The sequence below is a fragment of the Toxotes jaculatrix genome, chromosome 3 (genome assembly GCF_017976425.1).
Source record: "Toxotes jaculatrix isolate fToxJac2 chromosome 3, fToxJac2.pri, whole genome shotgun sequence".
In the NCBI taxonomy this organism is placed as follows: Eukaryota; Metazoa; Chordata; class Actinopteri; family Toxotidae; genus Toxotes; species Toxotes jaculatrix.
Genome location: NC_054396.1, coordinates 7,071,052 through 7,096,591, shown reverse-complemented (window position 1 = coordinate 7,096,591; position 25,540 = coordinate 7,071,052). Strand labels below are relative to the sequence as shown.

The following is a 25,540-nucleotide window of genomic DNA, read 5'->3' as shown; positions in this document are numbered from 1 at the left end:
GAGAAGGAGAGAAAGCCACTCGTCCTTTCATTCACCACCAAACTAACAAATACACAGCACTGTGATTGTTACTGTTCTTGTTCTTTTGGCTGCCCAGCAAAATACTCATGTTGTGATAATGAGGAAACAAGATTTCATGAAACTGATACAGTAAACTTATAGAGTATTTCTAAATTGTATAGGGTCATAATATAATTTTGGAAGACAGCTTTATAGTGGAGACTGTTTCATAGTCTTGTAGTCTGCTCTGTGAACAAAATAGCCGATTTACTTCCTCATTTTTGTGTAATATGTACTAACTGACATACTTCAGTACTCTATTTTCATGTACTGTGCACAAATATTAGGTTAGATGTATCTGCTTATATAGATTTAGGAATTTTCCTTTTATTTTGTGAAAATTGTTAGAAAAATGTTGGAACAGGTCTCATATCAAAAATATAACAAATTACATTGCATTGATGGAGATTGCAAAGAAAATTGTGCATGTGAGGTAAATATATTACTGAACAGACGGTTATTTGTGGGACAGTAATTGTTCAGCAGATGAGACACAATTTTAAAAAGTCGCAAAAGGTTTATTGATCCATAATAAATGAAAAACATAGTAGATGAAAAACAATTTCCATAATGGCATATTATATTTAAAAGAAAAGCAAATAAGAAATACATCTGTCCAGCAGAATCACTTAAAAATAATAGAATAAAGATAAAGATAAAAATAATGTGAACGTCATTTCTAGCATCAATCTTTTCCGTATGTTTTCTATTTTAAGGAAGCTGAACAGAAAATATAATTTGAGCTACAAAAACTAAGCAAAGCAAAATCACCAAAAATAAAAACTGAGCAGTAACTGAAGCAGAAGGATTAAAGTTGTATATTAATAAAAGTGAATATTCTCTGATTTCAAGTATCTCCTGTCAGACAAAATGCCAATATGCCTGTATAAAATAAAAAAAAACATCTCATACATGTCCTGCATGCATGCTTCATAGTAATTTTCCATTCATAACTTGTTGCCTTGTTGTATCTATTACAATTATATCAGTGATATCCTTATGTCCAACATTAATTAAAACTTGACAAATCCACGGGATTGTTTGTTAAGGAGCAACGCGAGCTGTCAACATAAATGTCTCCCTATGGAAAAGAATCAGTTCTGCAGGAAATTAACAAACTCACATTAAATACTCGGGTGAGGAAGGGTTGTCACTAGTGGACCCAGTTTCGTGGTAGCAGTTGGCACCGGACAGTTTCTCACATTTAAGTTTGTATGCATCCCGCTCCCGGATCAGTCTGTTGAGTTCATGTTTGAGCTGCTCGACCTGTGACACCAGGCTGGTCTTTTCGTGCTCCAAAATGTGTTTTTGCTGGACGCGCTTGTAGCGGCAGGACTGTGCGTAACCTCTGTTTTTCAGGGTCCGGCGCTTCTGCTTCAGACGCATCACTTCGTCCTTGCTGAGGCCTCTGAGAAGCCGGTTGAGCTCCCTGACTGACATGGACACCAGCTGGTCGTCTGAGAAGTGGATGTCGGCGCTGGATCGCCTGTCGTGGCGGCTGTGCTGCTGCTGAAGATGATGGTGCGCACCGAGAACCTGCTGGGCCTCCGGCGACTGGGGGGACGCGCTCCCCATGTCATCTTTGAGATAGGGGTCTTGGCAGTGACTGCTGGCCATGCCTTGCATGTCCTGGTGACCCGGCAGTCCCGGATAGTGTTGGACAGGCTCGTTCAACTGGCCGTACCCGTCGTATTCCGCCTGGAAAGGTGGCGGATGGTGGCTGTGGGGCGCAGATGGATGTCCCTGCTGCACCGTGGCGCTTATGAGGGCCTCCACTGCGTCCTCGGGTGTCAGGCCAAAGGACTGAGGGTACATTTGCTGAGGGTAACCCCCGTTGTTGGGTATCCAGAACTGGTCACCCCCGGGGTTATTTCTCTGCTCGTTTAGAGTGAGGTTTGGTGAGGAGGGTACCGAGTTGCAAGGTGTGCTGCCAGGGGTGGAAGAGACAGAGTCTGGTCTCTGGAGCTGGCTGCAAGGCCCGATGAAGGATCGGTCAATCCCCTGCATCGCCTCCTTCTTGACACCGAACTTCATCAAGTCGAAGTCGCTGACGAAATCCATGGGGGGTTTCTGCAGTCCCAAATGTGAATGCGCCTCGGCGGTCATGTTAAATGACAAAATGGTCTCTTCAAAGAGCTCCAGATGTCCACAGCTATTTCATGCAGTCAGTGAAAGCGCACTCACTTTTTAAAAAAATGACAGTAATTCCAAACTTTGATTTCAGCTCAGAAAGAAAAAAAAACGTGAGCGCGTAAAAGGCTCCCAGCCTGTCAAACTCTGTACCGAGTGCTGATTCTGCACCGCGCAGCCTCTTTGGTTTCTGGAGCCACAAACTAAAAGTCCACGGTTGCCAGAGGACTGGACGCACCTCTGCCCGTTCAGGAGAAGCGCACTTTCTTCATAAAGCTGCATTGGCATGATGTCACGCCTTCCAGACTACACCTCCACGCTGCTCTCCAATGAAAACACGCACAAGAGGACAATTTGCATAAAAGCTGCTACGAGTGTGTCCACACGAGCCGTTCGTGAGGATCATTTGACCAGAACCTATAAATGCACAGCCGCACATATTCTCTTCTGTAGTATGTTTTTATTTTTTCTTTAACTTGTCCTCCATTTTACATCTTAGTCTATTTCTCCCACAGGGATTTTTCATTTTATTAGTGTGAATAAAGTCCAGTCAAATGGCCAAATACCTACGTAACCAGACTTGTCCGGGCAGCAAACAAGAATATTTTTTAAGCAAATCCACTAAACATATGGAATTACTTTTGTCTGCAACAAATATGTAGGTCATTAATATAAATGAACGACAATTTGAATTACTTTTTAAATCTTAATTTGGTTTGTATTTATTTCTGAATCCGTGATAAATTAACATGTTTCCGCGACGGCATGATTTCACGTAAACAACAAAAAAGACAATTCGTATGGCACTATTGTATTTGTCCGTGTTCCTTAGTTAGTTCACGGTTAAATACTGACATCTTGTGGCCAAAAGTCTACACTACACAGGAATCTCAATGTCAGTGTCCACATGCATGAGTGCAAGAGAGAGATTGTATATCTGTAGCCAGTAAACTGAGGCTCCTGTTTCATATATAAACTAACAAACTGAGTGTTCACTAGAAATCATCATCATCATCACCATCATCATATCGCAGGGCCCTGTAGCTCCTTCCAGTAACAATTTTTCTTAATATTGTAAAATTATTGTTGTTTTGATTTGTTTTGTTTTTGGGATCTTTTCAGGTTCCCTCTATCATCCTTGTTTTCAGAATTACAATGCTATAAACTCTGGTCTGTGCACATACTGTCTGTGCACATAATGTGCACACAGGGTTTAAAACACATGTGGGAGGGCCCTTAGCCACTTGCTGATTTTACAATAGGTCGACTCCCAAAACCCAACAGCCAGGGAAGTGGTTGAGGGTTTTACCAAAGCAGCTCAGACACAATTAACATCTCTGCCATGATCCAGGGTCCCCAGCTTGGTAGTCATCCCCAGTGGTGTCCAGAGGTGGCACAACTGCACAGGATATCAAAGGGTTAACCAATGTTCCTGCCCTGAGGTGACCCTCTCAGACACTGCTTACTCCAAAGATAGTGAAAGCCTCACTGACAAGATAGAGGACTCAAGCCAAAACCAATAGAAATTGCTGCCCGAGAACAGCGAGGCATTGTTTTGGGCAGTTTTCGTTGCTGGGAAGAGCGGAAAAGAGAAGACAGTGTGACTAGGTGAGGATGGCTCATGGACACATATTAGGATTTATGCCAGCAGAGCAAGGTCTCTGTATGTAGTATAACATGTGCTAATGATAGGATGTTAACAGACTTAGTGCATATCACCAGCAGACTGTCAGATCATATTTTGCCACAAAACACATATGTGAAAACAGGCACACCTTCTAAACAAAGCTTAATGTCCATGCAGCAATATGACCAATAAAATGGGTGCATTATCAGAGCATCAGTAGCTCAGTAAGCTCTTATAAGAACATAGATATTAGTTTAAAACTATGTACCACATGATTGAAGCTAAAGCATAACCTGGCAATATAATATGTTACTGTCAACAAACCCAAACCAACAACATACTTCTTTTAATACTGTCATAGTTCCCCAGCCTGTCTGTAGCTTTCAGCCCAAAGCCCATTCATTCCCACTAAAATCAAAAAAGGATCAAATCATTGTAGGTTTTTCTCTGTTCATTGAATAGTAAGGAAATAAGAAACTAATAATAAGGAAAATACAGAATATCACCAGAATTTCCCTGTAAGATTGGAGTTATAGTGGGGATGTAGGTTTGCCAAGCTAAGATTTCCATGCAGCTTGAGAGGAAAGGCTGCCCGAGATTCTGAACTTAAGGCAGCAGTCCCTTTTTGTATTCGCAAGGCACACTTACATGACCTGCGCTGTCATCGGTTACAACACTGACTCTGAGTATAAACAAGTGCTGTCACTGACATGTCTTTCTGGTTTTCTGTTGCCAGACAATCGTATGATGCCTCTTTACGTCAATCTTTTGGCTCTTTGCTTACTATGTAATGTGACCTTGTTCAGACTCATCCAGCGCCAACAGGTTGACGCATAAAAATGTGTCTTTTATCAAGCTGTAACATGCATATATACCCAAGATAACAGATAAGTTTTGTCCATTTTTGAAACACTAAAATAAACAAACCCTTCAAAACCAGTGTCAGAAAACCCAGAATACATCACAGCATCCATTAGCTGATGTAACTGAATGATTAGTGCCATGAAGGCAGTTAGAAAAGGGAAATCATGTGGATTTCAAGTCATTCATTTGCTGCACTGGAAATGTGACTACTGGGCAAGGGACAAACCAAAGTTGTTGTATGTAGTGTCAGAACAGCCATGAAGAAATAGTGACAGCTTCAGCCTTAAGAAAGGACAAAGAGAAAGAGAAAAACATAAATTTCAACACAATGTCAATGGACAGTCTTCAGTCAGGATATAATCTCTCTGTGGCATCCTGACAGAAATGCACCATATCTTTGTCTCTCTTTCTCTCTGTATACACAACATCTACCCCACAAGGCAAATAGGGTTCTGTGTGTCTCAGGTGCTATTTTGTCAACAGAAAAGATCATAACTAAAAGTGAGCTTCACTTACTTTCTGTTCCAGAGATAACAAACATGGAGCGAACAAGTAGCATTAGGAGAAAAGCCATGGCTAGACAACATAAAGCTGAAGTCATGATAGCTGGAGAACAACTGAGGTATGAACAGACCATGAAAGACAGACTGAAAATGTAAACAGTTAAAATTGATCAAATGCTTAAAATAAGATTTGAAATGTAAGTTTAGGCATGTGGCTGATGTTCAGTTTCAAGTTAGGATTATGATTATTTTGAACTTCATTTGAAGGTTGAGACTTCACGACGGAAAACTGATTAAGGACCGGCGCTACCACCTGCGCACATATCCTAACTGTTTCGTAGCACAGGAGCTTATAGACTGGCTTGTGAGCCATAAGGAAACTCCAGATCGAGCAACAGCTGTCCGTCTCATGCAGCAACTCATGGATCATGACATCGTTCATCACGGTAAGAAGGAAGCACTAAGGCAAAACCTCAGCAAAGAGATATTCAAAGACCTGTAATAAATGTAATAAATTGTCACTCTCTAATTTCAAGTCTTTTTTTGAAACTGTGTGCTGCCTTTTCTCAGTCTGTGATAAGAGGCCAGTATTCAAGGATGCCAAACTGCTGTACCGTTTTCGCAAGGATGATGGCACATTTCCCTTCAATACAGAAGTGAAAATCTTCATGCGAGGACAACGGCTGTATGAACAGTAAGAGCTGCTGTGTTTGTGCTGGAAGTATTGACTAATGACTGCATAAGTACTGATTAATCAGCTTGGGTCAAAATTTCTGACCCAGCACTACAGTTATCCTCCTGTCAGATGTACTGCATTATTGGTAATTTTGTGTGTTTATATGATCCTTCCATATTTTTAAAGCAATATGCTTGTTAGAGAGACCTGATCTGTATTTTTGTGTCTGTGTCTTCAGTCTCATAGGGGACAAGAACTCCATTCTGCAGCTGAGAGAGGAGCATGGTGTTGCGTATCAGCGCTCCTTTCCTGGCTGCCAGTTGATTGACTGGCTCCTTCAGAACGGGGAGGCAGAGAGCCGGCGTCGGGGACTAGAGCTGTGCCGTGCGTTGCAGGAGCATGGCATCATTCAGCACGGTGAGGAGAGCCCTCATTTGCCCTTTGATGTATGATACTAGAAATGAGTGGGCTGTCAGTGGCTGCTAGCAGTGGGTGGCCAACTGAGACTTTTGCAATCTAAAGCAAATACACTCATCGACTGTCAAAAATTCCATTCATTCTTAAAAGTGCTCCATTGTTGCTTGGTGCTCTCTCTCTCTCACTCCCACCACTAGTGGCAAAGAAACATGATTTCTTTGACAGTGGACTTCTCTATCAGTTCCGTATCAATTTTCGCCGCCGCCGGCACCTATCTGAACTGTTAAATGAAAGTGAGCAGGACAATGATGAAGGTGTGGCAGCGTCGGCACAAGAAGACAACCATTCTGAGAGTCCATTTGTTCTACGCAAAAGCCCATCGCAGGAGGGCAACAGTGCTTTCCAGTCTGGTAAAAAAAATTAAATTCTCTGCCCTCTTTGAACTTTATACACCTTGCTGTGAATGCTAACTGCTGCATAAGAATTTCACGACTAATTTAATTATAGTAGGGTCGAATACAGACCTGAAACAGGTCGTGAGTGCACGTCGAGGCAGTTTGAATTCCCTTCAGCTTCACTCTGCTGGATTTCCACCTCTTGTCCAGCTGTCTTCAACCTCAGTGGTGAGATGCAATCCTAAATCAGGCAAGCATGTAATTAATATCTATGTGACAAATTTTTGAAAATGTCATTAAAGCTTTGGTATTTCGTATATAAACAAAATCTTTTCATGCTTTTACAGTCCTTAGAAGAAATTTTACATGTGAAGAGTTATTGGCACCTGGTGCACCCTTCATCAAGAGAGTTTTGACGGTGAGTTGCTGTAGTGGTTTAACCCGGGCTATTTATGAGCTTAGATTCATGCTATTTCTGGGATTTTATTGTATTAATTCAGTATAACCTGAACAACGTTCCCCCAAGTCTAAAAGTGGGTAATTAAGGCCCTTATCTGTGATACCATTAAGAAACAAAGCTGGACTACCTCTTTAACATGGAAACTTAGCTTTTGGCTACAGGTTTTGTGATATCAACATGAAGCCCTTCTCAACTGTAACCCACTTAAAACAAGGCAGAAACACTTAGGCCCCTTTGTAGTCCAGATTATTTCAGACAGATTAGTTTTACATCTTAATTTGTGAAATTGTATCTCATCAAGCACTATACTATACTAATTCCATTTGATTCCTTGTGAATATGTAATTTATCTCTTGCTTTGATCCCAGGTGTTAGGAGATGCCCTTGGCTGGGGATTTGTCGTCAGAGGTATGGGTCCCTGTTATGTGCAGGCTGTTGACCCTGGAAGCCCTGCAGCAGCTGCTGGAGTTAAGGTAAGATGTATGTTGAACACATGGCACAGAAAGAGAAAATTATACTATAACCGCAAGGCACCTGAAAACATGAATTATATACCTGATACAATCTCCTTTAGGTTAGACAGTTTGTGTGCCAGGTGAACGGACAGTGTGTTCTCTACCTGGACTACAGAACCATCACCAGGCTGGTGATGACAGGGCCTCGCACTGTTGTACTGGAAATGATGGAACCACTGGAATGACCTTAAGCCTGCCTTTTGTTTTGGATACAACTACATCTGCTTGAACTGAAATAAAAATAATACTATGAAAAGTCTTTTACGAGACGTAGACTACAGGGCCAGAGTTCATGCGCTCATTTGTGGGAAAGAAACCACTGGAAAATTTTGTGTTGATTGCGCCGAGAGTAAGTATAGAACAGAATGCCTTTTATTGTCATTATACATCTTTTACATGTACAATGAGATGGAAAGCATCTCCTTCTTCAGTGCAACATAGAATAAAATAAAATAAAATAAAAAAAAGATTAAATAGGTTTAGTGCAAGTCAAAATGTAAAAAGAAAGCTATACAACAATATGAAGAGAGAGTTAAAAAAAAACAAAATACAAGGGGGGGGGGGTTAAGGTGCACAGTTCAAGAAAGTATGGGTTATGAGTGGATAGAAGGAAGGAAGTCCGGGGGGTCAGGGGAATAGACTGTGGGGTTCAGTGCATGTGTGAGTTCAGTGTGGTTATGGCTTTTGGGAAAAAACTGTCTCTGAGTCTGTTAGTCTCAGAGGGTTTATGTAGCGAGGGTAAACTGCAAAGGGTTGTGTTTTAATAAACCTGAGTTCCTGTACAATGTTTGCATTTTCATAATTTAAAATAAAGCACTGTACCACTGCGACCACATTGAATACAAACTTTTGTCCATCCATCCTCTGCCCTGCTCCCTGATACGACTTCCGTCTTTTTGTCGTCGCCATTTTGGCTTGAGAGTTGCTCACTTGGAATAGATAACATTAGCTTACAGGCTGGCCTGACCACCGGTGCCAGTAAAATAAGTACTCAGAGGACACCGGGTGGTGCTGGCAGTCTTCACTTTTGGAGTCTATTGTTTTCATAAGATATGCACCACCCTGCCCGGCCTTTTGTCCCTCCAGCTAGCTAGCAGCTGCAGCAAAACAGATGTGACTGCTAACTAGCCAGCGTCGTTAGCTAGCCGTGGAGCTGCTGAGCATCAGCACCGGCTTTGAGGACACCGAACATCACCATCAGTCTGCACGTCCCAACCAGCCTCTTAACTTCTTTGTTAGCCATTTATGTAGCGAGGGAACCCGTGTAAAGCTAGTCTTCAGACGTATCACAAGGTGAGTGAAACGCATGGATGGATCTGCTCTGTGAAAATGGAGACATAAATAACGCCAGCCGGCTATGCATCGCTAGCTTTGAAGCTAAGTGGGTGATCAGTCTGACAGTGCTAATTTAGGCTAACACAGTAACGATAGCACACAAAGCAAAACACAACACGTTCTATAGATCCCCGAGTCCGGAAACCACTGGACATATTGGAGCAGGAGAGGTGACAGACCTGCTCTCTGATTCAGTATTTAAGGTCAGACCAGCACTCAATTAGTGAAGAGGGCTAAAGTGAAGCATGTGCACAGAGACAGCACCGGGGCCCTGTAGAGTCCGGAGCTTTGAACATGGCTAACACTGTTTGGCATCATAAGTAAATATGCTGACAATGATTTATGAAATAGAGACAAGCACTGAGAGGGCGTGTCGCCTGTTTTATGTTGTTTGTGACTGAATCCTAGTGTTACAGTCTGTAATGTCATATTTGAGAATTTACATTAAACCAACCTCTGACTAATCAGTAATGTCCTGTCAGGAGAGATGTATCAGCTCCCAGTGAATAACCTCACAAGAATCAGGAGAGCTAGAAAACAAGTGAAAAAAGCACTTGGAGACATTGGCCTGGAGTACTGCAAGGAGGCAGCAGAGGTGAGTCTAGTTTTATTTGCATGTGTTGTCTTGAGAAATCTCTACATTAAACTGAGTATTATTACTTATAATGGAACTTATTGACAGCGGTCATGTTTCAAAAATGTAGTTTCAAGTGTGAGTAGTGTTTTTTTAATCTGTTTAGTAAATATTTGATCTGATCTGTTTAGAAAATATTTTGTGAAGGATATGATAACTGACGTCCATGCTAGCTGAGCAGAATTTGTCAAAAGCCAGTGTGGCAGTTAATGAAAAACTATTGTATGCTGTTGTACATAAACATTTATTGAGTATAACAAATTTATGTTAATCTTTTCAATTAATCAATTACTTCCACAGGAGTTCAAAGAGTTTTGCCCTAATGATCAGTTTGTAAAGGGCACTCTTTGCCTTGATATCTGCGCATGGGATCCATCATACTCTAAAACACAGGTAAATCTTATTCCTCTGTTCAAACTGTTTTCAAATGTTTATCCACAAATCACCATATCTATCTTAATGCTATTGCGATTTCTTTTCTCCTGGTGTCTGTTAGGAATACAGATCAAAGCCATTTTGCTGCACAGAGTGCCCGTTTTCTTCCAAGTACTACTCAGGCTACAAGAATCACTTCCGCAATGTACACAGGAAAATCTTTGAGAGTAAAATTCTGCTCAACTGTCCATACTGCACATTCACTGCAAGCAAGAGGACTTTGGAGACACATGTTAAAATATTCCATCTACCTAGTTCAGCAAGGCAGAACTATGGGAGCTCACAGAGAACAGCACTACGAAAAAAGGACAAAACATATCTGGATAGAGCCAGACAGGGAGATGGAGTGGAGAGAGCGATGTACTTTTGCAAAAAATGCACCTTCCGGGACACTCTCTACAACGTTGTGAGAAGGCACATCTACAGGGAACATTTTCAGCATATTGTTTCTCCGTATCTTGGTATGGTTTCTGAATCATCTCTCAAAAATGGTGCTAATTCTGTCAATGGTAACAACATACTCTGTAAACGCTGCCAGTTTTCCACACGCAGTTACGAGGCTCTAGTACAACATGTTATAGAGTACCACGAGCGCATTGGTGCTCAAGTCACCACCATGATTGGACATGCTAATATTGTTGTCTCCAGGTCGCAAACCTTACCAGCCATGTCTCAGAAGATGCCTCTGATCATTAGCAGGGGCCACCCACTTAGATCTGAGCCAACGGCACAGCCAGTGATTGGCTATCTAAAGCCAGCAGTCCCTGTTATTAAAAATCAGTCCCCCATTGTAGCCAGTCAGGTGCGTGCCAAAGTTCCTGGCAATACTGTGGCTGAAAATAATGCTACTGGTGTAAACACAGCCCAGACACAGAAGTGGAAGATATGTACAGTCTGCAATGAGCTTTTTCCTGAAAACCTCTATAGTGCTCATTTTGAGAATGCGCACAAGGCAAAGAAAGTGTGGGCACTGGCCAAGTACATCATGAAAATCCACAACTTCACTAGCAAGTGTTTGCTTTGCAACCGCTATCTGCCCAGTGACACACTGCTTAATCACATGCTAATCCACGGGCTCACCTGTCCACAATGTCACTCTGCTTTCCACAATGTTGAAAAAATCATGGAACATGTGGCTCAGGCTCACCCCGATGACTTTGTTGGACCACCTGGTGCTACACCGCTAACCTTTGATCTCACCATTAAACAAGATAAGTCCAGTAATGTTCAGCTTGTTGTTCTCACTTTCAACATGAAGGAATCTGTCAATGGTCAAGATCAGCCTGCACCTGCTCAGAATAGTGTTCCACCTCTGGTCAAGCTAACTGCTCCAAGGATGATTGAGAAGAAGAGTGAACCTCATACTAGAAGTTTCTCTTCAACGACTCACAATAGTGAGGTGGGGAAGACGCTGTGTCCGCTGTGTTTCACCATCCTCAAAGGTCCCATCTCTGATGCTTTGGCCATGCATCTGAGGGAGCGACACCAAGTGCTCCAAACAATGCATCCGGTTGAAAAAAAGATGACATACAAGTGCATTCATTGCTTAGGGGTGTACACCAGTAACATGGTGGCCTCCACAATAACACTGCATCTCGTGCAGTGCCGAGCTGTGGGTAGGAACCAGGCAAGCCAAGGCTTCAAGTCTGCCTTGACTCTCAACTCGTCCGGGGCTGGCTTCCTCAAGAGGCAGCCACCAATGCAGGGCACATCTAACCCCAAGAGGTTAAAATTGAGCAAGGAGTCAAAGATTTCCACCACCACCACCACCACTGGAAATCAGGCTGAAACGGATGACCTTGCTCTGGATCCAAGAAGCTATGAGCACAAGACTTATGAGGCCAGGAAAGATTTCTTGACGGCCTACTTCAACCGGCGACCCTACCTTTCTCCTCAGGAAGAGGACAAGCTGTCTGCAAGTCTTTGGCTGTGGAAATCTGACATTTCTAGCCACTTTGCAAGCAAGCGAAGGATGTGTGAGAGACACTGTGAGACCAAGAAGGTGTCTGTGCTGCTTGGCTTTGACATGCAGGCTCTCAAGAAAGTTAAGCACGAGCTGATCTTTGAGGAGAGCAAGACGGAGAGCTCCTCAGTGGGGAGATCTGGAGGCCTCAAGTCTGGCACTCCAAACACAGACCAAAACAAGCAGTGTGAAACACTAAACTGTACCTTAAAACTCAGTACATGCACAGAAACCATTTCCATTGACTCAGACAGTGAACCAGAGACAGAAGATAGACCTACTGAGAATGGAAACGTTGACACGAACCAACACGAGAATGTAAAATTCAAGGAGCCGGCAAACCTGACAGAAGAGACAAAATCTGTGAAGATAGAGTGTGAGGACAGCTGTGAGGATAGCTCTTTGCAAGATGGGAAAACAAATGCTTGGATAACGTTCTGTTAGTGTCCCTGCTTAGCAGTGTGCCTTGGCTAACAGTTCAGTTTTAAGGGAGTGCATTAACTAAAACAAAGGAAAAACCAGCTCTACAGACAGTTACACATCGCAAATATTTGGTCAAATGGCATGGGTCACTAAAACTCTATTTCCACACGTTGACCTCGTTACCAGTGTCGGAAGGAAGGAAAAAAAGAGATGCATTATAGTGCAGAAATATATGACATATGTAAGTGACATTGTATATATTTTAGCCATTGTTCTTTGTTAGTCTCTTCATGAAATCTGTGTTATTCACTGGTTAACAGTCACAAATTTATGATTATGCCAACTTCCCTATTTCCATCGGTTTTTTCGTTCCTCAACTGTGACAAAGAACTGTAACATGTTGTCATTTCACATTTAGACAGTGTAGGATATGCTAATTGCTTATGTACACATTTTAATAAATATGTTTGTTTAATAAAAACATTTAATTATTTTTTTCCCTTCACCAGTCACTCAGTTTTTGGCAGTTATCCTTGGCGTCAGGTCTTCTGAAAACATTTTTAAAGCCAGAACATAATGGAGCTTTAAAAATTAAATCAGCAAAACAGGTTTAAGTCTCATTTTTAGGTTCAAGTTTTTATAGGGTACAGGTACAGGGAGAGAAAGTTATCTAATATTTCTCTAAATGCATGCTTTTGTACAAATTAATGTTAAATGGATGTTATGATAAAGAAAAGGCCATACCCCCCTCCTTTTATCACCCACCACCATTGTGCTAATTCATAATTTCAAAATAATAAATGAAAAGTTTGTGTTCTTGAAGTTAGATAAGTTATAGTTCTTTATCTACAAGAAATGGTGCAATAGTAAAAGCACTGCAAACGCTTTTAAGCTTAAAGACTCCATTAAGCAAATTAAAGTTAATGGGTTTGAAATTAAATGAATCAATATATGTACTTAGCTTCTTTTTTGTAATTAAGGTGCTATAGTGTTTTATTTCGGAGATAATAAGATAGAACTACCACTCGCAGGCCTGGAGTCAGTCCATTCAGATTGTGAATGGTGTGAAATTTAAATACAACGAACGTATCTTACGTCCTTTTCGAATGATTCTGATGTCACTTTCACGGGCCCCCTAATTTCCGGTGTATCTGAGACTTTGATTGGTGCAGGAGCAACAGGAGGCGGGACATCTGGCTGGTACAGTAGCAGAATTGGCCAACCGCCAGCGTGCATCACTGTCCAGGCCACAGAGTCTGCAGCTGCAATAATGTCCATATTGTGTCTGCATGCGCATCTACAGCTTTTACTGACCCTGTAGCTGCGCTCTCACAGGGAAAACAAGCTTGAAGGAGTTGTAAGTATACCTGAAAATGATTACTGCCTCTGGCCACTCCCATGGATGTAGTTTGTAGTTGTTTTGATGCGTTTCCTGTGGACTGTTTATAAACAGCTAGTTAGCACCTGAAGCTAAAACTGGTAGTATCTACGTGACTTGCAGCCAGAGCTGTCAGCGGTGGCAGGCTGGCAAATAAACGCACATACTTGGCTTGATATACATCGGAACGATTTAGTGTTTCTTTATTTCATGATCCCAATCTTACAAGTCAGCTAGTCAGCTAATGTTTGTTAGCGTATATTTATTTTCAGATAATTGCTTCAGTTTTTGGATGCGAAGTTCTCACCATCCCAGTTATCCATCCGTCTCCATTCATTTCTGTACATCACGAAAATCTATCGGCAGATTGCTGACTCATGCAGGAGACAGCAAGTCTGCGTGAGGTTTTTTTTTTTTTTTGGGTCATTTTTCACAGTCACTGTGTGCTAATGCAGTGCAGATATTTCAGATCAAGCTGCGCTGAAACTAATACGCAGCAGCAATAATAATGTGACTGACCAAAATGTGTGCAGACTTGATGGATTGCACAAATTAAGTTTCTAGAGTCTCCTACTAGATTTTCATATACTACAGAAATGAATGGAAATCAGTGGATGTTGAAATACAGCAGCACAGGTAGCAAAATGTGTGCTGACATGAATTGATGTAACCATTTCTCATCCCCCTGTGCTTCCAGACTGCTATTGCAAGCTGCAACATAAGGCAAAGAAGCTCTAATATGACAGCCGACAGACTGAAAGAGATGGCAGGTGAAACCTTGGGGTCCATCTAGGCTGGCTGTGTGTTGGAGGTTCACAGTGTGGAAATAATGTCGTACAGTAACAGAGAGCTGGTGGAGTTCTTTATAAGGTACAAGCTGTCTAAGAGGAACTACCAAACCTCACTGCTGAGGCCGGAGGATGCTGGTGGAAGGACAGAAGGAGACAAGGCCAATGCGGCAGCCAGTAATGGGTTGCTGGTCAACAGCAGGGACAGCAGTGGTCAGCCAGGGGCGTCATTATCACCGTGTGGTGGCATAGAGGCTGTAAAGGAAGCTCTTAGGGACTCTGCTGATGAGTTTGAACTGCTCTTCACACAAGCGTTTAGTGACCTTTCCTCCCAGCTTGACATCACTCCTGACACAGCCTACCAGAGTTTTAAGAGTGTGATGGATGAAGTGTTCAAGGATGGAGTCAACTGGGGACGTATAGTGGGCCTGTTTTGCTTTGGGGGTGTATTGTGTGTGGAATGCGTTGAGAAGAATATGAGTGAGCTGGTTTCCCGCATCGCAGACTGGATGACCATGTATCTGGATGAGCACCTCAGTCCGTGGATCCAGAGCCAAGGAGGCTGGGTGAGTCCTCAGGGGGCGAACTCAACATGCAGCTGTACTTATGCACTGTGACTGTGTTCATCCAGTACAAATCAGAATCTGCTGCTGCTATACTGATCCTGTGAAGGAGACTGGGTGTTGGCAGTAATGTGACTGATACAGTACAATTGTTGTCAATAACATTTTAAAATACAGTTACATTCATTCTGTTACGGTGAGCCATCAGTGCATTAGTGCTACAGCAGTCCCTGGCTTCATGATACTTTACATGAAAACAATCCTCCAGGAGTTCCACTCAGTGAGGTGTAAAGATTTTAAATCTGGGGAAAGAAAGTGCTCTGCTGTTAGACCAGTGCTCTCCATTGGCAGGATGAGTTACTGGAATTATCTGGAGTGTAAAAAGTTGGATCCGTGCATCCCTAACTGACACACAGTTAGCGGCTCTCAAAAGTTTGTAGCTTGATTCTCATAGGGGACGGCAACTGCAGTCGGTTTGGATGCACAACAGTCACAAATTATTCGAAGGTGACTCAGAGGAACGTGGGAAAAACATGTCAGAATGTTCCTAAAATGCCTCAGACTACTCCTGCAGCATAAAACACTCATGTATGCTCATGCTTAATTCAGTTATTTCTTACATCTTCTAAAAGGTAAGAAATTTTATCTTATTTATAAATTATCCATACATTGTATATAAAATGTACTTTTTTTTTGGTTTGGATCCACCACAGACCAAAAAAAAATTACATTTGCACATTTAATTTGAAAAACTTTTCTGAAAGATTTTTCTTTTTTGTCATCAATATGTTGAGTTTTTCCTTCTTTATACAGCAGTCACAATACCTTAGATTACAAATAGGAAATTTAGATAATTCTTCTCCCTCTTTGTTTTTTCTTTCTTAATTCAATTTTCTGTTGTAGGACTGCTTTGCTGAGATTTTTGGGCGAGATGCCATTGCAGAAGCGAGGAGATCTCGGGAGACGATGAGGAGATGGCTGCTAGTTGGAGTGGCGCTGCTGACAGGAGTGCTGATCGGTGTGCTCATCGCTAAGAAACAGTGAAGATGCTGCATCTCATTCACAGCGGCGCTCCCTGTGTAATGCTAGGCCAACACAAATACAACTAAATAGTTAATGTTTACAAAAAGCCCAGTCTGCTTGTGCACTGACAGAATGTGGATTAGCTAAAGCAGTTTGTGGGAGTGTACATCATATGTAGCTTGGTGAGCTGTTGTACTTCTCACCCCGCTTTATCCAGTGTCTTTAATTTTTTTTTTTTTAACACACAGCAGAGAGTTTCAGTCGTTAAAGGCTGTTAACTCGCCAGACTGGAAGTGCTTTAAATGAACCCGATAAGCTAAGGAACAGTGAAAAAGATGAGACTTGAGATTGATGAGACTGCTCATTTTTATTTTTTCTTTGTGTGTTATCCAAGGACCAATTATCACTTTTACAAATTTTACTTAAAAACTGACAGCGGACAGAAAATATAAGTTATATTTCCTTTTCACTGTGTAAGCTCCTTTTGTTGGCTGTACTGGAGTTAAGGCATGCTTATAAATAAATATATTTATGTTTTTCTTGTGTCTTTATTTTGTTTGGTTGGTGTAGATTGTATTAAAAAAAACATCTGTAGTATGTTGCCAAACTGAGTCCTGAGTCCATCAAACTGTATTAAATCTCCCATAGAGCTCACAACACTGTTGTATGTTCCTGTAAAAATGTCTTATTAATTACATAAAGAAAAGTACTAGACAGGCTGGAAAAGTAAATTTTAAGCCCAAATGTTTTTTCCAGGTAGAGATGAAACAGATTTATTATTATATAGTTTATTGAATACAAAATCTTAACAAAAGCAGACAATGTTGTGAATCCTTTAGGAGATATAATGCATTGTTATAAGTTTCTAAAAAGCTCTAATTTATTATCTCATGGATTCATTCATATTCAGCGTTCTGCATACTGACTCCAAACAACAAATTTATTTCAATAGACAGCGTGTTGATCTGGGCTGGATTGTTGGGTCAAAATATTTAAAAGTAGTCACTACACCCTTATATGATGTATACAAATAGGCTGATGAATACAAAAATGAATCCATCAAAGAAAAAAATCACAACTGCATGTCCACCATCCAAAACTGTTTAAATACTGCACATAATGGAATGCATTAATAATGTATTTAACCAGACAAATTCCACTCATATACAGCATATTTTATTTTATTTTAATTAATTAATTAATTAATTAACATGCGCTAACACGTGTATGCCATCATGTAGACTACTCAAGAAACTATCACCAAAATATGTTTACATTTACAAAATCTTAGTTTATATTTCATTTATGTTTCACATTCTTGATTCAGTCCTCTTGGTGTCATAGTTTTAAAGAGTAAAGATGTCATGTTCTCCTCTAAGTTCATATTCAGTTCATCAACAAAGTAGATGACAATGAAAACTACACACACACATAAATGGCTGTTATCTCTAACCTGCAGTGTTGAGGGTTCTTAGTTCTGTGCAGCTTCAGCTGAGGAGAAATACTGGAGCTGCAGTGTTGTGTTTTTACCATTTGGGGGTGCTCGTGTACCAGATATTTCAAAATGACAGTGCTATACATCAAGCTAAGGCTGTTTGTCAGACATGCATCTGTTTCATTCTCCAGGAATAGTGTTGTTTAAAATGACACACAATCAAAACATGAATTTGCACAGGGGTGGCTTTAGTCTGAATGGAAGCGTTTCCTTCAATTCAGATAAAACAACTCCCGTAAAACTATAAAACTACTTGCTAAATATTTCTCCTATAACTAAGGACAAAACAGGCTGAATGGAAGAAGAAACTTGCTCTCAGTCTGAGAGAAAAGGCCACTAACGGATGGCCATGTGAGTGAACAGGAGCAGGCCTGTGGTTGCTAATCTATCCCTGTCATTTGTTGCCATTTCCCCAGAGCAGAGCTGGCGGCTGCAGCAGATAAACAGCAGATAGAGACAGTTAAGGAAGAGTATAAATTATGGACAAACTTTCATGTCTTTTTTTTGCACTCTGTTTCTTGTCTCAGAATGACTTTTACTGATTCTGCTCATTCTTGTAGAGGGAAATGATGGGGTTTCTCTACATGTGTGATTTAGGGTAAACTCTGTGTACATATGGTAAATTGATTCTGATAGAAAACCCCTCATCTGTTTATGTTAATTTACACGGTATCAATACATTAAATTCTCATCATTAAAGTCCGGGGGAAATCAGGAGGTGTTAAGCATAATAATGGCTGTTAATGAAAATAAAGAAGTGAGACTAAGAAAAGTATCAGCTATTTTAATAGCTTTGGTTTACCCAGCTGTTTGATTTGCAACTTGACAAAATGCTTATAATCAAAATATCTTCCCCTGAGTTGGTTTATCACCAATGCACTCAGAAGTGTGTGTGAGTGTGAGTGTGTGTGTGTGAGAGAGAGAGTGTGTATATCATACCGTGTCACAAATGGGTGCTGTGCCCAGGTGTTCGCAGGGCCGTGCTCATGAAGCTGAAACCGCATAAATGAAAGTCTTATTTCTCTCTGAGGTCTGCAGCGAAGCATGTAGAAATCAACCATGAAAACACACGCAGCGATGTAAGTGATCATTTATAGATTTGTCTCAAGTGAAGCATTGTGTGTTTGCCCACACATTATGAAACCTGGATGGAGTCATTGAACCCAAACATGACATACAAATTTTCAAAATTGTGAGTGAATTCTTTTGTGCGAACAAATGGAGCAAATCCAGAACGCTACTGATCTACCCACAACAGCCCTTTGTTGGCCTTCAGATCATACCAGTGATATATTTATGTATTTATCTTAACTCTGTCAAGTGTCACGCTTAAATACCTAAAGTGCACACGGTGCCTCTCTCTTGCTAACTGACAGGGAGTGTAAGAGCGGCGGTGCCAGCAGCAGGTGGATGGTTGGGTGTCTGTGGCCTCAGTGATAACTTATCAGTCATCCCTCAGTCCTGAGTGAGCTACCCCTGCCCTGCTGAAAAAACACATGACACATACGTACCACTGAGCTGTGTTTACTGCGCGGCATTTTAAATAAAATGGCACTAGGATAATGCATTTAATGTTTTTCTTTGTAATGATTTTCAGTTGTGTTTTGCTGCAACGTCTGTCAAAGAACTTTCTGTGAAAGGTCGGATTTAACCAGCGATGAAGACATGGCTACAAGTTTGATTAACAACACTTATATCTGCTTCACTGACTGAAATAATCTGGATATAAACAATCACAGTAACCCAACATGTCTGAAAATTAAATGTGGAGAAGTAAATTAGTAAATGTAAACTAAAATCTACATAAAATAGCGTGATAGAATTACATCAGAATAATTTTGAGATACTTTTTTTGCATTTTTTAATTCTCCCTAACAACAACACTTTATATGCTATTGGTACTTTTACTATTACGATTTTTCAAATACATACGACCAGCTACAGTATGTGAAGTTGTTAAAATGACCTACAACTGACCTACAGCTATGACGGTAAATTGTGTTACATGTTTTAATGTTAGTAATAATAACCTTTTAATATAATATCTAATAATAATAAAACTCCAGGGACAGGGGCCATTCTGCTGCACAATCAACACATTTATTTTATTTTGACTCTTTCAGTAACTTATGATCATACTGTTGTACTTTCATTTTGCTTGCTTTGCTTAACTAAAGGATCTGACCACTCATTATCTGGAGCAGTCAGAACAGTGACATAAACACAGTTCACCTCAGGGCACTCAGAGCCTTCTGATAAAAATGAGCCACTTTTCAGTTTTCAGCTTCCTGGTTTCTGTCTTTTGCCTCTTTTGGAAGAAATAAAACATCTTGTAAAGAGCTATGATGTCATGAAACATGTTGTTAAAAGCCATTATTTAGCATCTCCCGCAGCCTTTGACCTTTGCATTCAAGCGTTACATGAGAGAGGAAATTTGATGCATGAAAAAAATCCCCCTTTATGAGCACACAAACACTGATGAGTAATAACAAACACAAATATGACCTTGTGTGTACATTTGAACTTGAGACCCACTTGTTCACCAACTGGCAACTCTGGTCTAAATATAAAACCAGGCCTAAGTGTTGCACTTTAGTTGAATGTTTGTCACTTCTGTGGAATGGGCGATTTGCATACCTGCTATGTACAATTACACTGTCAAAGTGGAGCTCTGCCTGTACAAAGAGGCTATTATACCTGAGCAGGGGAGTACAATAACACCATACAGGAGGCTTTGCTGCGGTCAGTTCACTGAACCGAACGGATGAACTGAGAATTCAAATGACTTTAAAAACAAAAGCCTTCATAACTCCAGCAAAATAAGTCACACTTTATTATTTCATCTGCAGAGTTCAATAAAATAAGATCAATAATGCAAATACAAAAACAGACCCATGAAACACAAAGTATAATTTCACATTATTGAATATTAAAAGAGGTGCAGATATTGGCTGTTAAATCAGATTTGTGTTTGTATTTACAGCTGAAAGAATTTCCTCGTCACTGTGTTTACAAGTGCAGTAACCCCAGCGGAGTGATTTTATCTGACTTCAAACTAGGGTCTGACTAAGATCATATCTACAAAGCTTTGTTTTCTAATAAAATACAGTGAAAATAAACAGAAAACTCCATTCATGTGACATCCAGTGTAGAAACACATATGTACAAATTCCACACAAATAAGTGGCAAGCAAGCAAACGCACTGATTGATATACAAAGGTGCCTGTTTTGTGGTTTCACACTAGTGTGGGCACCATGCCGGTGTTGAGGTGATGTGTGTAGGGTAAGGGGGCAGAGGGGTGCAGAGGGGAGGGCGATGGGATGAGATGTGGCGCGTGGCTGTAGGTCAGGAGAGTCCCGGGCCCCAGGGAAAAGGGCCCACCGTTGTCGTCCAGAGAGGATGGCTGAGTCACCTCTGAGTACTGCTCCAACATGGCCACCTTCTTGCTCTTCTTGTTCTTGTTGGAGACTTTTCTGTTGCGTGTTTGAATGCCGTCCTTCTTCATGGTGAGGGGCCGATTGACCTGGGGAAAGCAAAGAATGAGGCTTCCTGACTTTTCACGTACAAGCAGATACAGAGTAAAGAGTTCTGCAGCAGTCTCTGGATTCCTTTGTAAATATAGTGTAATATAGTACAGTTGAGATCTTTATCTGGATAAGTGACTCACATTGTGTAGTTTAAAGTAGAGTCCACAGGCGTTACACACAGGCTCTCCATTGGCGTTGCGTCTCCACAGGGTTGTTGTGCTTGTGTGACAGTTGGCACACATTGTACCTGCCCTCTTGCTGACAATCTGAAACACAGAAAAGGAAATGATCAGGGTTTCTAAAGTGCTCTGGCAATTAAATTATTTATTTAATTGTTTACTAAGGAGCCAGTCATGGGCAATCAGGGGGCCGTACCAGTCTTTTCTTGGGCCGGATTAGAGGTCTATTTTGGCCATTCATCTTATGGTACAGTCCACAGGCATTGCACAGGTAGTGGCCTGTCCCATCCCGACGCCACAGAGGGGTAGCTGTGGCTCCACAGTTGACACACTCTCTGGCCTCTATTCAGAATCAAAAATACATAGTTATTACTTCATGTTCTAGGAGATGAAGGGTTTATTAATACATAAACATGTATAAAATGTATTTTAAAATATTTATATCATATTTTTCAAATATCTTCCAAATATTTTATGTTCAAATGTCTAATAATTTAAAAAATGTTTATTCTATTTATTTTCACTTGTTTGCAGATGCCCCGAGTGCTTCTCTTCCATGTTGACTTCAAAGTTGAGACCGTGAGTTGACATGTAAATTTGACCATCTACATTTCCATGACAACTGGGCAACTCATTGTGGTGAGGTTGTCTTGTTCTCTGGTGTGTATCCTCAGTGTATCCTCACCTGGAGTGGATATCCTCATCTTGTTGCGAAGTTTAGGGGAGTATGAGGGGCTGATCCAGGCCCCGGGGCTGGAGTATAGTGCAGCAGAGCTGTACTCCTGCGGACTGGTCATGTACGAGCTGTAGGGGCTCAGCATGTGCGGGTGGGAATGGGACGGCGACGCGTACACACTCCCAGTGGCAGGAGTCAGATTCAGAAAGCTGCTGCTGGCCCCCGACCCCCCCAGGGGACTCAGGCGCTCGGCCTTTAGGGCCTCCTGAAGCCGGGGGCTCTCCCTGCCTTCTCTGCATGGAGAAGAGTATCCATCTCTGGAGGTGGTGAAGGAGGAGCTGACCCCGGGAGTGTAGAGCGAAGTTGGGGTGTGTGAGTGCAGTGGGGTCTTGGTGAGGGGACTGCTGCTCCAGGTGGAGGCTGGGGGGTTGTAGGGTGAGCTCAGGGAGTGGCTGGCAGGCCCGTCCAGCAGCTGGAGGTTACTGAGGAGGCTTGGTGAAGCGAACACCTGCCGAACTTTAGAGAGCAACAGATAGATGAATAGAGATGAACAAATGGATAGATAATGTCAGATCATGATTTGGAGGGAGGATGTGGAGGTGGATTTTGGTGGTTGACAGTGGGTGGGAGCACTGACCCGAGCCGTGTCTGTAGGTGGATGGTGCTCGGCTGTGGCTTGGGTTGGAGAAGAAAGATGGCAGGCCAGTATAGTCGGTGTCCTGGCTGGAGAAGAAAGCCTCACCATCTTCCCCTGGAGGTAGCAGACCAGGCTCAGAGGAGAAACCAGCCAGAGGATCTGAGCTGAGCAGAGCCGGAGACACCCAGTGGGACTGCTCTGAGGAATCCTCCATGCTGATGGGGAAAGACTCAAGCTGTAACAAGACCACGGGATGGATGTAAGCAATCAACAGTTATTCTTCTGTCAAATACATCTTCTTGTGATCATTTTTCTTAAAGTGAAAGGAAAATTCAGATTTTATATTTTTGGGCACACTGGAAAGGAACAGGTTACAGCAAGTAACAACTGTGTGATTTACAGTAACTGTGATTGAAGCAGATATATTATCACCATCTCTTCACTTCACAGAAACCAGTGTAACTTGAAGTTGTCAAGGACAAGATCTCCGACAGCAGGTTTCTTCAAACTTCCTTTTCTAGGATCCTCATTTGACTGTGGCTGAAAGTAAAAACTAAAAATAAATGGGTCTATAAATGTAGTGATGCAGCCAGTGACCAAACAGTTACTAAGTGTCCTTTTCTACAGTAGGTGTGTCAGTTAGAAGAATGCAAAAAATATACACCCTCGGGGAGGCTCTGCAGGGTGGACAAACAGCACGACACTCCAACTAAAAATAAAATAAAATACAAGAACACCTGAAGCTGTGTTTGCAAAGTGATAACAACAACCTCTGCCACACTTCTTTTCACAAAATTGTGTGATTTGTTTCACACCGGTTTGCTAAATATGTCATTTATATGGTGTATTAATGAACTTAACTAAGTCAAACACTGTGTGGGGTGGGACTTTTTGGTTGATCCTCACAAATGTGAAAGGCTGCTTGAGAGTTAAGACTTGGTTTTAGTGTCCAGGTTAGGGTTAGGGTTAGGCATTGATGTGTGATGGTTTAAGGTTAGAGTGAGGAGCCAGGAAATGCATTATGTCAATGAGTGTCTTCGCAAGTACGGAAAGACCAACATTGGTGTGTGTGTGTGTGTGTAATTGTGATATAATTTTTATTATTTGTCTCGAGGGAATAAAGCATGAAAAAAAAACACATTTGCTATCTTTTATAAAAATAAAAAACCCCAGAAATGACTAACAGGTGTGACAGAAACTGTGATAGCTCAGAAATGTAGAGCTGTACTATGAGAACTGCAATAACAGATGAAGCTCTTCCACCATATCTTTAGAGGAAAGAGAAGAGGCTCATAGTGTCAGATAAAGTGTGAGAAAATCTGATAGACGGCATTATTGTAATGCTAAATATATCCAGCTCCACTGATAGAACACGGCCCTAATCTCATCTGATTAATAGAAATCTGTTAGATGAGAAACGGGACAAATGTAAAAACAGAGCAGAGTGAGACAGCGAGTTGTGGAGAGCTGATCAAAAAATAGAGAAATTCTAACAGGTGGAAATAATCACATTTAGATTTAGATTTAATGATTTTAAACTAATCTCATCCTCAGACATAAGCTTCACACAGAAACTTTGTTAATTACTTTGAGGTTTGATTCCGAATTACATTTACATTTACAGACGCCTTTATCCAGAGGAACTTACTTCAGTAGTAAATTGAGAGGTTGCTGGGTATGTATTTCATTTAGTTATTTCTGTGCGTACATATAAGATAAACAGGATGTGATATTTAATTTGATATAAAATGATTGAACTCTAAGACATCTTTATAGTCAGAAACAACTGATCAAAATTAATTTGATCACTCATTTCTACACTTACATAGACCCATGGTAATGTGTTCTATATTGTTATTAAAATTAAATAAAAAATTCATCTTTTTTATTTGTATCTCTTAAGTGATACAAATAATAAAAATCTAAATCATGTATCAAAGTTTAAGAGAATGTGTCTCTATTTTATTGAGAAGGAAACTGAATTTCCATCACTTCAAAGCAAAGTCCTCACCTCTCATGTCGCTGCAAGTCACAGTCAATCAAGCAATAAAAGGCCTTTACCTTTACTTTACCCTCACCAGTAAAAGTTTCAAATGCACAAATGCATTTTCATCAACCAGATTTTTTTTTTTTTTTTTTTGCCAGATGAATTAGATTACACACTGGTGCTCACTGGAGAGCATTAAGGGCAACAAGAAGACAAAGAGCAGAGGGGTCACCTACCTGAGTGGATGTCACAGATGAGCGAGGTGAGCAGCAGGACTCAGGCTTAAATCTACGCAGACAGGTGGAAGGTGGCACAGTTTGACTGTCTACCTCAGCATAGGCTGATGGCTACAAGAACAACTTCACCAACCACCAGCAAAGTTTTAGGGCTAAGAAACAGTTCGTGGGAGGGGTTGGGGACAACTTTTTTTTTGAAAGACACACCTCTTTTTTTTCCAGAGAGAAAGAAGTTGTATGAGGGCAGACCTAACATATTTACAGCCCTGGATTTCAAATTAAGTCTGACCGTGTCATTTATTTGCAAATGCTACAAATAGTGCCTTATCAAGGGTTTTTGGCCTCTGAAGCATGTGTGAGGGTGAAGGTGTCAGCTTTAAATCTTGGTTCCTCTGCTCTCCCTTTATAGCTGTGTGTGTATTCAGCGTAGTATTGATAACATGTTTGTATCTCTGATGATTTCCACTCAGGAAGCTCCACATATAAAAAGGATATCAGCACCAAACCAAGGCTATTATCAAACATTTAGGTATAACTAAGAGACAAGAAGTGAGCAGCTCATTTTATGTGACATGTCCTTAATTGTAGGATTTAATGTTTACTCAGATATAC

General features: G+C 41.2%; 5 protein-coding genes across 9 annotated transcripts; 3 read left to right on the top strand and 2 right to left on the bottom strand.

The window, feature by feature from the left end:
• Positions 1-557: 557 nt before the first annotated feature.
• On the bottom strand, positions 558-2,423 carry mafbb (v-maf avian musculoaponeurotic fibrosarcoma oncogene homolog Bb). Its single transcript, XM_041034882.1, has one exon. It carries the CDS (start codon positions 2,164-2,166, stop codon positions 1,180-1,182), a length of 987 nt encoding a protein of 328 aa, XP_040890816.1. The 5' UTR covers positions 2,167-2,423; the 3' UTR covers positions 558-1,179.
• Positions 2,424-5,176: 2,753 nt separating this feature from the next.
• On the top strand, positions 5,177-8,428 carry si:dkeyp-97e7.9 (DEP domain-containing mTOR-interacting protein). Of its 4 annotated transcripts, none has more exons than XR_005893891.1 (9): positions 5,177-5,303; positions 5,452-5,630; positions 5,755-5,878; positions 6,099-6,277; positions 6,475-6,687; positions 6,785-6,930; positions 7,020-7,090; positions 7,501-7,605; positions 7,707-7,743. XR_005893891.1 is itself a non-coding variant. In XM_041034880.1 (9 exons), exons 1-9 carry the CDS (start codon positions 5,221-5,223, stop codon positions 7,830-7,832), a joined length of 1,215 nt encoding a protein of 404 aa, XP_040890814.1. In that variant the 5' UTR covers positions 5,177-5,220; the 3' UTR covers positions 7,833-8,428. The 4 variants fall into 4 exon arrangements, 3 of the variants coding, with proteins under 3 accessions (XP_040890814.1, XP_040890815.1, XP_040890813.1); XM_041034880.1 differs by having other exon boundaries at positions 6,788-6,922; positions 7,707-8,428; XM_041034881.1 differs by lacking the exon at positions 7,707-7,743 and adding an exon at positions 7,763-8,428 and having other exon boundaries at positions 6,785-6,922.
• A 145-nt stretch (positions 8,429-8,573) lies between these two features.
• Positions 8,574-12,924, top strand: adnpa (activity-dependent neuroprotector homeobox a). The gene is made up of 4 exons (XM_041034875.1): positions 8,574-8,940; positions 9,465-9,577; positions 9,917-10,009; positions 10,113-12,924. Exons 2-4 carry the CDS (start codon positions 9,470-9,472, stop codon positions 12,456-12,458), a joined length of 2,547 nt encoding a protein of 848 aa, XP_040890809.1. The 5' UTR covers positions 8,574-8,940; positions 9,465-9,469; the 3' UTR covers positions 12,459-12,924.
• Positions 12,925-13,675: 751 nt separating this feature from the next.
• LOC121179826 (bcl-2-like protein 1) lies at positions 13,676-16,728 on the top strand. The gene is made up of 3 exons (XM_041034883.1): positions 13,676-13,794; positions 14,513-15,169; positions 16,070-16,728. Exons 2-3 carry the CDS (start codon positions 14,645-14,647, stop codon positions 16,208-16,210), a joined length of 666 nt encoding a protein of 221 aa, XP_040890817.1. The 5' UTR covers positions 13,676-13,794; positions 14,513-14,644; the 3' UTR covers positions 16,211-16,728.
• A 3,766-nt stretch (positions 16,729-20,494) lies between these two features.
• Positions 20,495-25,065, bottom strand: gata1a (GATA binding protein 1a). Of its 2 annotated transcripts, none has more exons than XM_041034876.1 (6): positions 24,929-25,065; positions 22,706-22,940; positions 22,078-22,584; positions 21,589-21,734; positions 21,354-21,479; positions 20,495-21,209 (listed from the first exon to the last, which is right to left on the bottom strand). In XM_041034876.1, the coding sequence occupies exons 2-6, from the start codon at positions 22,917-22,919 to the stop codon at positions 20,922-20,924; spliced, it is 1,281 nt and encodes a 426-aa protein (XP_040890810.1). In that variant the 5' UTR covers positions 22,920-22,940; positions 24,929-25,065; the 3' UTR covers positions 20,495-20,921. The 2 variants fall into 2 exon arrangements, with proteins under 2 accessions (XP_040890810.1, XP_040890812.1); XM_041034878.1 differs by having other exon boundaries at positions 22,706-22,920; positions 24,929-25,060.
• Positions 25,066-25,540: the final 475 nt, after the last annotated feature.

What these genes read in the sequence shown, in the direction of transcription:
- mafbb (XM_041034882.1), bottom strand. Translation starts at nt 2,166, where the DNA reads ATGACCGCCGAGGCGCATTCACATTTGGGACTGCAGAAACCCCCCATG.
- si:dkeyp-97e7.9 (XM_041034879.1), top strand. Translation starts at nt 5,221, where the DNA reads ATGGAGCGAACAAGTAGCATTAGGAGAAAAGCCATGGCTAGACAACAT. An exon ending in TCATGACATCGTTCATCACG is followed by an intron (nt 5,631 to 5,754) that starts GTAAGAAGGAAG and finishes GCCTTTTCTCAG; the next exon opens with TCTGTGATAAGAGGCCAGTA. An exon ending in CAACAGTGCTTTCCAGTCTG is followed by an intron (nt 6,688 to 6,784) that starts GTAAAAAAAATT and finishes ATTTAATTATAG; the next exon opens with TAGGGTCGAATACAGACCTG.
- adnpa (XM_041034875.1), top strand. Translation starts at nt 9,470, where the DNA reads ATGTATCAGCTCCCAGTGAATAACCTCACAAGAATCAGGAGAGCTAGA. An exon ending in ACTGCAAGGAGGCAGCAGAG is followed by an intron (nt 9,578 to 9,916) that starts GTGAGTCTAGTT and finishes TTACTTCCACAG; the next exon opens with GAGTTCAAAGAGTTTTGCCC. An exon ending in CATCATACTCTAAAACACAG is followed by an intron (nt 10,010 to 10,112) that starts GTAAATCTTATT and finishes GGTGTCTGTTAG; the next exon opens with GAATACAGATCAAAGCCATT.
- LOC121179826 (XM_041034883.1), top strand. Translation starts at nt 14,645, where the DNA reads ATGTCGTACAGTAACAGAGAGCTGGTGGAGTTCTTTATAAGGTACAAG. An exon ending in TCCAGAGCCAAGGAGGCTGG is followed by an intron (nt 15,170 to 16,069) that starts GTGAGTCCTCAG and finishes TTTCTGTTGTAG; the next exon opens with GACTGCTTTGCTGAGATTTT.
- gata1a (XM_041034876.1), bottom strand. Translation starts at nt 22,919, where the DNA reads ATGGAGGATTCCTCAGAGCAGTCCCACTGGGTGTCTCCGGCTCTGCTC. An exon ending in CACCTACAGACACGGCTCGG is followed by an intron (nt 22,585 to 22,705) that starts GTCAGTGCTCCC and finishes TGCTCTCTAAAG; the next exon opens with TTCGGCAGGTGTTCGCTTCA. An exon ending in GATGAGGATATCCACTCCAG is followed by an intron (nt 21,735 to 22,077) that starts GTGAGGATACAC and finishes GATTCTGAATAG; the next exon opens with AGGCCAGAGAGTGTGTCAAC.